General features: G+C 40.1%; 3 protein-coding genes across 3 annotated transcripts; 1 reads left to right on the top strand and 2 right to left on the bottom strand.

The window, feature by feature from the left end:
- Nucleotides 1–741: 741 nt before the first annotated feature.
- Nucleotides 742–3,017, top strand: LOC146222227 (N-acyl-aromatic-L-amino acid amidohydrolase (carboxylate-forming) B-like). The gene is made up of 6 exons (XM_084691833.1): nucleotides 742–996; nucleotides 1,272–1,467; nucleotides 1,656–1,749; nucleotides 1,893–2,000; nucleotides 2,330–2,442; nucleotides 2,601–3,017. The coding sequence occupies exons 1-6, from the start codon at nucleotides 758–760 to the stop codon at nucleotides 2,796–2,798; spliced, it is 948 nt and encodes a 315-aa protein (XP_084547959.1). The 5' UTR covers nucleotides 742–757; the 3' UTR covers nucleotides 2,799–3,017.
- A 136-nt stretch (nucleotides 3,018–3,153) lies between these two features.
- On the bottom strand, nucleotides 3,154–6,933 carry LOC146222226 (claudin domain-containing protein 1-like). Its single transcript, XM_084691832.1, has 4 exons — nucleotides 6,131–6,933; nucleotides 5,913–6,020; nucleotides 5,371–5,508; nucleotides 3,154–5,080 (listed from the first exon to the last, which is right to left on the bottom strand). The coding sequence occupies exons 1-4, from the start codon at nucleotides 6,420–6,422 to the stop codon at nucleotides 4,860–4,862; spliced, it is 759 nt and encodes a 252-aa protein (XP_084547958.1). The 5' UTR covers nucleotides 6,423–6,933; the 3' UTR covers nucleotides 3,154–4,859.
- Nucleotides 6,934–9,244: 2,311 nt separating this feature from the next.
- On the bottom strand, nucleotides 9,245–11,014 carry LOC146222225 (uncharacterized). Its single transcript, XM_084692100.1, has one exon. The coding sequence runs from the start codon at nucleotides 11,012–11,014 to the stop codon at nucleotides 9,245–9,247; it is 1,770 nt and encodes a 589-aa protein (XP_084548226.1).
- Between the last annotated feature and the right edge of the window lie 3,057 nt (nucleotides 11,015–14,071).

Raw genomic sequence — 14,071 nt, 5'->3', positions numbered from 1 at the left:
TGCAAGAGAGGGTGGAGTTGGCGTCACTACCATTCCAGCCCGGGTACTTATCTGTATACATGTGGGTTCAGCAGGACGGCTACAGTGAAGAGGAGGCGCACACTGACCGTGGTTTTGCAGAACCGCGTATAGGACAGGACTTGTGAGGGGAAAATAGGGAGTGTGAGAGAGAATAGTGCTGAATCAGTGAAAGCGCATTAAAACCAGGGAGAGGGGGAGAGAAGAGAAGAAATTGGATACGAGGGGGACTGTGAGGGGAGACTTTGTGAGGAATTTTCTGAATTCCAGTGTTTTGAGGCTGTATCTAAACACCGGTTCACCTCCACCAGCTGTTTTGAACCTTTCTATGTACCCAAGTTTGGCCTTCAAGACATCCATTTTGATATCCACAGTTTTCAGGTGAAGTTGCTCTGCCACACTGCTGCAGTCCACGGTAAGGATGGAACACCATCATCTTATTTACAGTTGCATTTTCTTCCACTGTTGTCCTACTGACAGGCTGTAATCAGTGATACCACTAGGGAGAACCTGAGAGACATATTTATAGCCAAAGAACAGGTTGACCCCCCAACACATTTTGACCTATGTTATGTACTTATGTTCTCATGTCAGTACAGGCCAGGGTGCTATAGTGGACAAGTAAACAGAAATTGTGTACATGTTAGGGTGCATCAGTGGTGAGGACATTTCAACGGCCTTTTCAATCTCAAGGTTCCCAAATATTACTGAGATCTCTTTGCTAACTGTCCCTCATCAGATGGAGGCGAAGGTGGTGTATTTGCCGAAACTTTCCCGCGTCGCCGTGTGCGGGGGTACCCACGGCAACGAGCTGTCAGGGGTGTACCTGGTGAGAGAGAGACTGAAAACGAGGAAGAAGCTGGAGGAGGACGAGCTGGTGTCCGTCATGACGGTGATGTCCAATCCTCGCGCCGTCCAGCAGGGTCGGAGGTACACGGAGACCGACCTGAACCGCTGCTTCACGCACGCCACCCTCAGGTACCGGGGCCCGCGTCGATGACAATGGTTGCGGTTGGGGTACTGATATTGAGGAGGACGGTGATGGTGCTGATATAGGGTGGACGATGAGCGAGGAAGGTGGTGTTGATGGGGATGATGGTGGGTGTGGTTTATGGTGGGGTTGATGGTGAAGATGATGACTAGTGAGGCTGATGTTTTTGATGGTGGGAATGATGATGATTAAGATCGTTATCTCTCTCCTTTCCGCTTTTTTTGTTCCATTTTCTCTTATTTCCCTTCTCTTCACCTTGTAGTTCCTCAACATCTGACAAAACTCCTTATGAAATAGTGCGGTCCCGAGAGCTGAACTCACAGCTGGGTCCTAAAGGGAGTCCCAAGGCTGTGGATCTGATTTGCGACCTCCACAACACCACTGCGAACATGGGCTTGTGCCTCATCTCCTACTCAGACTGTGACTGGATCTGTTTGCACATCTTTAGATACCTGCAGGCAAGAGCAAATGCAACTGAAATGATGCTCGTTTTAAAGTGTTCACGTAACACCAGGAGTGTTCGTTTCATGAAATACATATAAACACTCCTGGTCTCAAATGAACACGTTGAATTCTGCTGGCCAAAGCCTATTATGAGTGCGTCTCTGATGTCTGAAAATGCCTTCTCATCTGGTCTTGTCTTCAGAGGTCGATGCCTGACACACCTGTGAGGTTCATTCACTTTGACCTCCCGATCAGTGAGGCATATTCCCTTGACTCCGTAGGCAAACATGGCTTTGGTGAGTCACTGCACTGGGGTATTTTGACGAACTGAAACTTTACAATCACTTTATACGTACTATAAAACAGTCACTCAAAAGAAGCTGCAGTCATAAAACAAGTTGGGGCTTTCAAACATTTGGGATTTTGTCTTTCTTGGCAGCAATTGAGATTGGGCCTCAGCCGCACGGTGTTGTAAGGTCCAACATCTACACCATGATGCAACAAGGGGTCCAGCACATGCTAGACTGGGTCCACCTCTTTAACTCAGGTATGGAGATGACAACGACCAGTCTTCTTTTTGTATCCATGTCAGTTAAGAGCTGAGATACCAAGTACATTTTTACATTTATGGAAATGGTGGTCGAATGGAGATTGTGTTAGCTAGCACAGGTGTCTCCGGCCCAGGGAAGCATGGCACTCACATGACAGCAGTAAACACAGGAAGCCCAATACTGCAAATATCCCCCTGACAGACATACTGTGCAACAGAGTAAACCTGAACCAGGAGGAGGCTAGGGGCGGCTGTAGAGAACAGAATCAGCAGTCACACGGCTATGGAATGGATGAGCAGAAATGTGGGCACTTTCTCTGTTTCAGGAATGCAATTTGAGGGAGGAGCAGTGGATTTGTACACCATGGTGAAGAACGTTGACTACCCCAGAGACCGAGAGACCCACAACATCATCGCAGCGGTTCATCCCCAACTCCAGGTAATGGTGGCGTGACAAAACAGACTCCAGGAGAAGTGGTTCACTTCCATAGAAGTGACTTGTTGGGTCAAAGGTTAATTGCAGCTCTGAAGTTTTTCTAAGTAGCTTTCTTGCATGGAACATGCAGGTGCTCATAATTTCCTGCTTATTTCTGTCAGGATCGTGACTTCTGCCTCCTCCACCCCAACGAGCCCCTGTTTCAGACCTTCTCAGGAGAGACCATGACGTACAAGGGGCCTGAGCCTTTCTATCCGTTCTTCATCAACGAGTGTGCTTATTATGAGAAGGGCATTGCACTATCCCTGGCACGGAGAAGGAATGTGGAAATACCCTCCATTCAGTTAGAGAGAAAATGAGAACAGGTAAAGAAGGGATGATGACGCACTGCAGAAAAGATGGGGTCTTTTTTCCGTTAGACTTGACAGGAAAACAATCTGAGCCATATTAATAAGGTTCTGGCATTAGACATTCTACAGATGAACAGTGGATTCAACACATTTTCAATATCTCAGGAATGTGGCTAATGTTAATAGAAACGATTCAATCCACTTTATTTTCTATAATAATAAAAGCTTTATTGAAATGCTTTGAATGAACACGCACTACTACTCAATGTACTGTTGAAAATGTACATGTTACCTCATGTTACATTGACAGTAAATTCACTAATGAATTCACTGATCCATACAATTATGACACAAACAATATTAGTGACATTTTACACAGGAACATTCCTATATTTTATTTTCTGGATACATAGATTACAATCTTTTTAATGATTAAAGGAGTACAGCATTTTAATAAGGCTTGCTATGAGGTCTAGTTCCTTTCATAAACCCAGACTTTTTCAGGCCTGAATGTTATTAAAGATACAATAGATAATATAATTTCACTAAAATTAAGAAAGGTTTTGTCCCCTATAAACATGTGTAAGCTAATTAGGCCCTCTGAGAATTGTTTAGCAACCCAGGCAGCTCAGTGCCTGTCAATTTATCGTTTTGGAGCAGCCTGCTACTTTCCAGCCAATTATGTTCCAGCAATCCTGTTCCAGCCAATTGCCTTTGGTAGGGCAGGCCTTCTTCCTTATTCTGTTAAACCAATTAAGTCAATCAAACTCAAGCTGGAGGAAAGCACAGAAGTTGGGGGCAGACTAAAATTGGGGGAGCTGTTTCTCATATTTCAATGTATTTTATATGACCTATTGCAGCTTTAAACATCACGACTGGTATTACATCTTATTTTTGAATACATGATAGACTTCGCAGTCTGCGTTGCCTCTTGCAGAGACATTTTTTGAGACTCATATATAATCATATTTAACCTTTAAATCATTTTGGTTGCATGACATTCACATGAAAGTATTAGTACAGACTTGTACTAAATGATGTGAACATAAAAACAACACATATGACCACATACATATAAATCATTCAAATTGCTCATAAAAATAAAGCCTATACAAATCTCACTTCAATCTTTGAATGTCTTTGACTGTTACACTTTAAAAAAATTGCCACTGAGGAAACTATTAAGGGGTTCCATGAGACACATGCATGATGTTTTAACAAACTCATTGATGGACAAGTATCTAAGCAAAATTCTGTAGCACACCATTTTTACTGCAGAATATGGAGATATTCAAGAAGGGGGAAAAACAATCTAAACAATGTCACAACCTCCACTCTATGCATGTGTAGTCCTACATTCTAAAATAAATACCACAGGAAAACCAACAAATTAAAGTTATAAAAAAGAATATCCTTGAAAATAGAAAACAGTTATCTTGTTATACCAAGCAAACATTTAGGACTTTAATTACGTAGCAAACTCTCTAAAGATAATCAGCATAAAATATTTGTACTTTAATATTTGAACTTCTCCCATCTCTTAGTTAGATCACTTGTCTCTGTAGATAGTAAGATTGTAACTCACTGTGCTCTTGTGTAGTTCCACCTGGTAAGTATAATAAAATAAGACTTTAAGAAGTTTCATCACAATTACAAATATTTGTCCGTAACAATGTAATGGAGAAAACAAAGTAAGAAAGTGCTACACTAAAATGACTTAGGAAGCCGATCTCTGTAGTATGTTAGCTCTTATTGTATATGAAGGATCAAATGTGTCTGTGAATACTACTTGTAGTTGGTATGTAAACAATCATATGCTATTAGGTCCAACAGGCTACATTTGCCTCTGGGTCACTGTAAGGTCCAATTACAAACCAATCTCTTTCCCCTAGCATTTGAAAATCATCAAATAAAGAATAACTGAACATACAGCCCATCCTTGATTACCAACTAGTACTATAAAGAGCTTTTTCACCACGTTTAGAGTCAATTATTTAAGATATTGGGTGCAGAGTTTCGTTCGGAATCAGACATTCATGGTCAAATTGCTGAACAATTCTCTGGGGCTTCTTAAGCCACCCTGTAAGCTGTCATGCGGTAATAGTTCTGGCTGTGGCTGCGTGCGGCCCACACCAGCAGTGCTGCCGCCATCATGTGTAGTGGTGAGGAGATGAGAGCCAGGTAAAGGGACCAGCCCAGAGATCCATCCACCTTGTCGGGGAGCACTGACACCCTGTGAAGGAGGTCCATGCCAGCCAGGTAGCAGCATACTGTGGCTAGTGTACAAAGCCCTGCCGGAAGACAGAGTCACACATATCCGAGTTACCACTTTCTTTCTGTTCTTCGTGTGTTTTTGTATTTGTGGTTATTACAAATTCCAAGCCATTTTTGTCTTGAATCTCTTTATACTGGTAAAGGAAATCATTTGAACTATTGAGTTATATTGTCAGACCAATAATTAAATCATCTTCTTAAAGTTAGTTTAAGTAAATTATTTCAGCTAGTATTTTAGTCACAGGAATAATAACGATTTAAGCACACATTCAATGTAGAGAAAGATTCAGAAATGAATGTTACCCACCAGCCAACAGGTGGAGTACTCCTATTCCCAATGTGGGGGCAAGACTTTGACAGAGGCAGGCACAGAAACCTATCAAGCCAGCCAGCACAACCATACCAAGGGACACCAGTGGCAGGATAAACTGGCACCTCCATAGGTCTGAACACAAACACGTTATTTTGGTGATGGAAAAGTGATAGCAATCTATGTTCATACAGATCTGTAGGTCAGAAGTTTGCCTGGTGGGTCTACAGACCCTATTCTATTAATTATTCATGATCACATATGTTTGCAATATGTTATTTGTGTATACTTACATCATAAATGTTGTGTGTGTGTGTGTGTGTGTGTGAATTGTGATAGTGTGAGTCATTATTGTTTGTATTGTTTGTTAGAATATTGCTGTACAACTAATTGCCCCTCTGTAGACTAAACGTTTTACTCTATACATCACAGGATGCCCGGGCATTACATATCAAACAAGAGTAGAATAGTATATCTGGGCAAGAGTATGACCATAATTGTGCACACATAAATGAATTACTAAATGAATATCGTCTTACAGGTACGCAACATGTCTTCCCCACTGTTGTGATTCCCTGGTTCTTTGTACTTGGGGGTGAACTGCTGTGGCAAAGTAAAGCTAACACACTCCATTTCCATCTTCGCATCTGCAACCAGTTGAGTTGGACAAAGTGTACGGTAATACATGACAGTCATGTAAATACATATTGATATGCACTCTTGATTTATAATCTGTTTGTTTTGTGTGGAATCCTACCTGGTTCCTTGTACCAGTGGGTGTGCGCTGGTACCAGCACACACCGCCACCAAAGGCCCATGGTCCCGTTGAGACGAAAAACAGTGTCGCTGTAGGTTTTCTCGTCGAATTCCCCATCCATAAACTCCTCATGCAGAGAGCGCAGTTCGGAAACGTTAGCCTCCCCGCGCACCGTGGGACTGGTGTACTGGTACCAGTGTTGCGTCCCGACAGCCACTGACAGGTATACAGTGGCCAGTATGCTAAGGACACAGCCGATGACTAACGCCGTGGCGTAACGGTTGTCAACCATTGTTTACCGACCGATGGGACAGTCAAACGGGATTATACTTTACACAGGCAGTCGGTTGTTCGATAGGCTGCCAACACGCAAAAGAGAAAACCTAAACCTAGCAGTCTGCAGTTGAGAAATTGTCGCGACTATTTTTTTTGTATCCAAACCGCTACCGCATCTTTTTGTCTTAAATTATATATATTACATGCCTTTCAATGATTGACACTGACCGCTTTGTTCAATCTTGACACTGTTTCATCAGTAGGCTATTTGTCCCTGTCGGATAGCTTGGACGCGCCATCTGTTCCCTTGTTCCACTTCTTCGGTCAATCACTGTTACAGATGGTGGGTGGCCTGACGCTGCGACAGAGATACTTTGGCTGGCGTCCACTACTCGAGCCGACAAACGTAGTCGCCTACATATCCTACAGCTGAATAGCACTATCAATTTGCAATTACATATTTACGCACCCGGCGAAGTTGACGTTATATGGACATTGTAAACAGTTAAATCCATGTGCTTTCCTTTTCCGGCTGAATGACCTGACAGGAATGCTGGGTATTATAGTTTCATGCCCGATCTTTACTAATCTCTTGTTTTCCATAAAAACCTCTATAATGATCTAGTAAATTAAGTTAGGCAATTGTATCGTTAACCAGCATCACCTGAGAAAATAAATTCCCATGACGTTATTCAAATTCAAGATCATGACATTGATTGCAAATCTTCCCATTAGCCTACAGAATTAAGATTACGCGATCCAATCTTTGACCGAAACAGAAAATAATCTCTAACCATGAAACCGTGTTCTTTATTCAAATTTTCCATTTTACTTTACCCAACACAGCAGAAAAATAACCAACATTTCCAAACATGCCACAAGAGTTTTAATTGGGATTAGGCTGTCTAGGGGTTCATTTTATAATTATTTATAATTACGTTTTTATTGAAACTAAACTAATTAGTAATTGTGGTTATTCTATTTCATTTAAAAATGCAATTGTCATGTTTCAATTCATGAAATATAAAATGTATTTTAATGTGTATGTGTGTAAAAAATGCTTTGAGGACATTTTTATTTAATCTGAAATTTGGTTTAGTTTGTCTGAAATTGTTTTAATGTTGTCTGTGAGCTTGAGTCATGTAGGGAGCGGAGATGCTGCACCTGCACACGGAAGTTTAAGCTTTGTCTGAGTTCAATCAGTAGCACAAATAATGTAATGATTTTATTGTATGTGTGTAAAAAAAAAATTGTGGTGTGTATAATGGTTTTATAACTGCCGGGTCAAAAATGACCCCTAAGACAATCTTTATACCCTAGTGGTACAGCTTTCATGGAAATGTGAACAAAGACAATGTTTCACTTTTTCTAATGTTGGGGTCATTCTAGGAAAAGTCACACATTTTCAGGTAAAAAATATAACATTTAGGGGGTTTTCTCTGCTGATAAACATAGTGACGGGTCATTTTTGACCCCTAAGACAACACAAGGGTTAATGCAATACCGAAAGTGTAATTTCTGCATGTGCAATTAAAGGCCAGACAGACATCACAAGATGCCACAAAAAAAAGATTTACACAGAAATGTATGTTTAATGTTTTTTGGATGTACATTTTTATTAGTGCGTCACAGCATGAAGTTTCAATTGAGGGGTTCACATACACCAATTACTTTTTTGGAAGACCCATCTCCATGCCACTGTTTGTAAACTACTAAGTATTGTTTATAACGGGTAAAATCCTGGAAACAATTGTTGTCTTGACATGAGCAATGACAAAAGTACGAAAAAGAAAGCTGCGAAGAGATCGCTCTTTCTGATGCTCACTGCCTTGTTCAGAGCTGTTTTTGGAGACAAACACAAATGTTTAGCGTAATGACATTTCCCAAATTTTTAAAAATGTTATTTAGGGTGATATTTGTGTTCAATAAAGGATAAAGAAGACACCACTAATACTGTGAAATGTCTGTAACAACATGGATAAGTTGTACCGCAGAACTCTTACTTATGTCATAAATTGTCACTGAGGTACTTTCAATGTTGAAAGCAGTGATATGTTGGGCCGCGCTGATCAAAACGGTGCCTATCTCAACAGTGGTGGTTGCAGGAGTAATGTTTGTAGAGGTGGTGGCTGTGGTCACGGTGGTGTCTGCACCTGAGGTGGTAACCATGACAGTTGTAACGATTGGAGTTTCTGTTATAGAAGTGGTCATATTTGGAGCTCCTGTAAATACAAAGAAGAATAAATAGAATGTATTAAATGAGCCACTGAAGCATCTTACTGAAGCATCTTGTATTATTGGTATCTACAGCATTATGTTCTTAGAAGATGCAGTATAATTTTGTGAATGAACTATTCACTTACGAATAACTGTTACAGAGTTGGTATCCAGAGTTAAATTGAATGTAGAGTTTGGATTGGAAATCTCCTCTTTTAGTGTATTCACAATGTCAGTATGTGGTATAGTTGACGTGTCATTGAACACCAGCTCAATTTCTGCTTCAGTGTTACCCATCCGAGTGATAGTTACCTGTCTGTAAAGGGTCCGAGTTTAAAGATTAAAGTTGAGCTACCATATATAACATACACCAATAGTCATAGAAACTTGGATTTTCAACACAAATAAACCAACTAATTAATAAAGAAAATAAATACAATTTGTATTGAGTAAAGATGATTTAGCTTAACAGACTTTTACCTGAATGCAATCACAATTGTCCTGACAAATTTAACTCCATATTTTGTTTGGTAAATCATGTCAAACTGTAAGAAGTGAGCAAAGAAGAGAACTGTAGTTATCTATGAAATAGAACGATTCATAGTAATGATATAATATACTTTAATGTTTTTCCTTTAATACTATTATTCTACAATGCCCAGAAAACAACAAAGAACTACTATCACAATAAAGTATGGTTGTATTACTTACCACCGCAACAATTCTGACTGCTAAATCCTTAAATTCTGTGCTTTGAGGTTTGGTATAAGCTACTAAAAAGATTTGTTGTATTGTAACTTGTAGACCTACAACTCGAGGTAGAACAGGTGTGGAGGTTATTGTAGTGCAGGTTATTCTTGTTGTGGTATTTGCAATTGATGTGGTTTGTGGTAGGGTGGTATTGTCTGCTTTGGTACTTGACGTTGTAGTTGGTTGAGAGGTTGTTGTGGATCCTCCAATGATAATTGTGGCAAATTGTCCTGTAGATCCGCCATTGACTGTTGTGATTGGTAATTGTGCAGTTGTAGTGGAATGGTCAGTGACAGTTGGTTGTGTGGTTGTGATGGACCCACCAGTAACATTTGTAGCTGGCTGAGCAGTTGTAGTAGATACATTTGTGACAGTGGAAGTTAATTGTGCAGTTGTAGTGGATTCACTGGTGACAGTTGTGGTTGATTGTGCAATTGTGGTGGATCTGCCAGTGAAAGTTGTGGTTGGCTTTGCAGTTGAAGTGGATCCCCCAGTGTAATTTTGAGGTAACTGTGCAGTTGTAGTGGACTGGCCAGTGACTGTTGTCGGTTGTGTAGTTGTAGTGACAGTTGTGAGTGGCAGAGCAGTTTTACTAGATTCACTGGTGACAGCTGGGGTTGGTTCGCCTGTTTTTGTGGATCCACTATTGGAAGTCATGATTGATTGAGTCATTGTTGTGGATCCATTGAAAGCTGTTGTGGTTGTTTGAGCAATTGTAGTCAATCCACCAGAGATGATTGTGGTCAGTTTAATAGTTGTGGGTTGGTCAAGGACAGTTGTGATTGTTTGTGCAATGGCTGTAGGTCCATTGGTAAAAGTTGTGGCTGGTTGGGTAGTGTTGGTGGATCCAGTGGTAATACTTGTAGTTGGTGGAGCAGTGCCAGTGGACACAATGGTGACAGTTGAGGATGGCTCAGGCATTGTGGATTTGTAAATGAAAGCTACATTTGGTTCAGCTGTTGTTGTTGATCCCTCAGTCATAGTTGTAGTTGGTTGTGCAGTGGTAAAGGACATACTGAGAGCAGTTGAACTTGGTTGTGCAGGTTCAGCATATCCATCCTTGACAGTTGTGAAACCCTGAGCAGTTGTAGATGATCCACTAATGAGTGTTGTGGTTGGTTCATCAAATGTTGTGAATCCCTCAATGATAGTTGTGGTAGGTTGTGCAGTTGTAGTGAATCCACCATTACCTGTTGAAGTTGGTTCAATTGTTGTGGATTTGTCAGTAGCAGGTGTAGTTTTTTGTAGAGTTGTTGTTGGCCCCTCTGTTACTGTTGTCGTTGGTTGTGCAATTGTGGTTTCACCTTCAGTAACAGTTGTTGTTGGTTCAACTGTTGTAGTGGAAACATTACTGAAAGTTGTGGTTGGCTGAGAAGTTGTATAGGATCTGCTAGTAACAATTGTGGTTGCTTCACCCGTTGTTATGGATTCAACACTGACAATTGTGGTTGGTTGTGCACTTGTAGTGAACCCATCACCGATAGTTTTTGTGTAATCTGCAGTTGTTGAAGGTTCATGTATGACAGTTGTGGTATGTTGTGTAGTTGTGGTGGAATTTGCAGTTACAGTTGTGGTTGGCTCTGCTGTTGTAGTGATCCCATCACTGATAGTAGAATCTGCAGTTGTTGTACATTCAACCATGACAGTTGTGGTTTGTTGTGCAGTTGTGATGGAATCTGCAGTTACAACTGTTGTTTGTTCAAATGTTGAAGATTGATCCATTAAAGTTGTGGTTGGTTGTGCGGTTGTGGTGGAATCTGCAGTTACAACTGTTGTTTGTTCAAACTTTGTTGATTCATCCATGACAGTTGTGGTTGGTTGTGCGGTTATGGTGGAATCTGCAGTAGTAATAGTTTTTTGTTCAAATGTTGAATCATCCATTGTGGTTGGTTGTGCGGTTGTGGTGGAATTTGTAATTGTTGTTTGTTCAAACGTTGAGGATTCATCCATGACAGTTGTAGTTGGTTGTGCGGTTGTGGTGGAATCTGCAGTTGTAATTGTTGTTTGTTCAAATGTTGTGGATTCATCCATGACAGTTGTGGTTGGTTGTGTTGTTTGTTCAAATGTTGTGGATACATCCATGACAGTTGTGGTTGGTTGTGCAGTTGTTGTGGAATCTGCAATTACAACTGTTGTTTGTTCAAATGCTATGGATTCATCCACAACAGTTGTGGTTGGTTGTGCGGTTGTGGTGGAATCTGCAGTTACAACTGTAGGTTGTTCAAACGTTGTGGATTCTTCCATGACAGTTGTGGTTGGCTGTGCGGTTGTGGTGGTATCTGCAGTTGTAATTGTTGTTTGTTCAAATGTTGTGGATTCATCCATGACAGTTGTGGTTGGTTGTGTGGTTGCGGTGGAATCTGCAGTTGTAATTGTTGTTTGTTCAAACATTTTGGATTTATCCTTGACAGTTGTGGTTAGTTGTGTGGTTGTGGTGGAATCTGCAGTTGTAATTGTTGTTTGTTCAAACATTGTGGATTCATCCATGACAGTTGTGGTTGGGTGTGCGGTTGTGGTGGAATCTGCAGTTACAACTGTAAGTTGTTCAAACGTTGTGGATTCTTCCATGACAGTTGTGGTTGGCTGTGCAGTTGTGGTGGAATCTACAGTTGTAATTGTGATTGTCTCTGCTGTTGTAGTCATCCCATCACTGATAGCAGAATCTGCAGTTGTTGTAGATTCAACTGTTGTTTGTTCAAAGATTGTGGATTTATCCTTGACAGTTGTGGTTGTGGTGGAATCTGCAGTTGTAATTGTTGTTTGTTCAAACGTTGTGGATTCATCCATAGTTGTGGTTGGGTGTGCGGTTGTGGTGGAATCTGCAGTTACAGCTGTGGTTGTCTCTGCTGTTGTAGTCATCTGATCACTGATGATAGCAGAATCTGCAGTTGTTGTAGATTCAACTGTTGTTTGTTCAAACATTGTGGATTTATCCTTGACAGTTGTGGTTGGTTGTGTGGTTGTGGTGGAATCTGCAGTTGTAATTGTTGTTTGTTCAAACATTGTGGATTCATCCATAGTTGTGGTTGGGTGTGCGGTTGTGGTGGAATCTGCAGTTACAGCTGTGGTTGTCTCTGCTGTTGTAGTCATCCCATCACTGATAGCAGAATCTGCAGTTGTTGTAGATTCAACTGTTGTTTGTTCAAACATTGTGGATTTATCCTTGACAGTTGTGGTTGGTTGTGTGGTTGTGGTGGAATCTGCAGTTGTAATTGTTGTTTGTTTAAAAGTTGTGGATTCATCTGTTGTAGAAGTGGTTTGTTGCAGGATAGTGCTGGAAGTTGTTGAGCCCTCAGTAACACCTGTGCTTGCTTCTAATGTTGTTTTTTCCTGGGCAGTTGTCCATGATCCACTTTCTTAAAAAAAAAAAACATATCAAAAGTATTATAATTCATCCAGTCTTGATATATCTCAATTCTATTCAAATCCGTTTGAGCAACTTACCCATTAGGATGACCACTGCCAATACAATTTTCGCAAAACTCATCTTGAACCTTTGATCAAATATCTATGTACAAAAACAGTAATATTCAATAAACAAAAATAAATAAATCAATAATAATACGCATTTCATGAGTTTTAAAGGCTTTTATTGGCAAAAAGATAAAATATTTGGAGGAGTCACCCCTTTTAAAGCAATCAATCTGCTCTTATAATCGAATCAGAATGATAGTGATTTCACCTGACTAGAACATGTTCACACATTCCCATGTGCTGATGAAAGGACTTACTGAAAAGATGTTACCGGGTCATTTTTTGCTAGCGGCCAAAAACTGTGAAATTTGAATTTTTGTATTTAGGCCAATGAATCTTTGATTTAAAATGCATCTGAACAACCATTTGATCCTTAATAAAAAATAATTGTTAAAGGGGAAGGTGCATTAACTTCGTGCTTGAATGTAAAAAAAAATTGAATATATAAAATTTGAAGTTGTCTAAATAAAAAAGGAAAAATGTATTTAAAGCACCTTGGCTGTAAGGTTGTTATTTCAAGGGTACTGCTGTATTTATTAAATCTGGACAACACAACATCATGGTTTCATCATTTACCACGTAACTACACAGCAATACTTATAGTAAAAACATTGATGGTAAATATGGTATATTACACATTTTAGAATGTAACAGACTGTCAACTATGTACAGGATAGTTGTGGTGGAATCAGGAGACTGATATCTTTAGTTTTTAGTCAACATAAGTTTTCTCTCTCATCTGTGTCTCTCTTTCACTTTTTCTTTCTTTCACACACATGAATGGACGTTCCATTTTGCTGAGAAATCTGGAATATTTACAAACAACTAGACTCAGTGCTTTAGTTACAGATCCAAACAGAATATGAATATCAGATTTCCACAACATTTGATATGTCTATTCTTTGGAGTAACATTCCAAAATACAACATGTTATTTGCTCACATAAAGCATGTGCTTCCTGTATCTGTCATACCGAGTAGTTTTTCCCTCTCACATATAGTTTCAAAGAATAACATGGTTACACAAGCAACTGTATAGGCCAACATAATTCAGTCACAGTGTATTATGTAATGTAATAATGATGTACTCATTTAGCAGATTCTTGTACTCCAAGTGATCTAGAGAGGAAGATTTGTACTTGTAATGTCCTGATCTGCACTGAAATGTTCTAACCAATTAGCTAAACCCACCCAGTAGTGAATATTCGGTGAATTACACTATATC

Source organism: Hypomesus nipponensis, chromosome 25 (assembly GCF_054491055.1).
Source record: "Hypomesus nipponensis isolate SF chromosome 25, ASM5449105v1, whole genome shotgun sequence".
In the NCBI taxonomy this organism is placed as follows: Eukaryota; Metazoa; Chordata; class Actinopteri; order Osmeriformes; family Osmeridae; genus Hypomesus; species Hypomesus nipponensis.
Note: the sequence above shows the minus strand (reverse complement) of the source record. Positions and strands in the feature narration are given on the sequence as shown.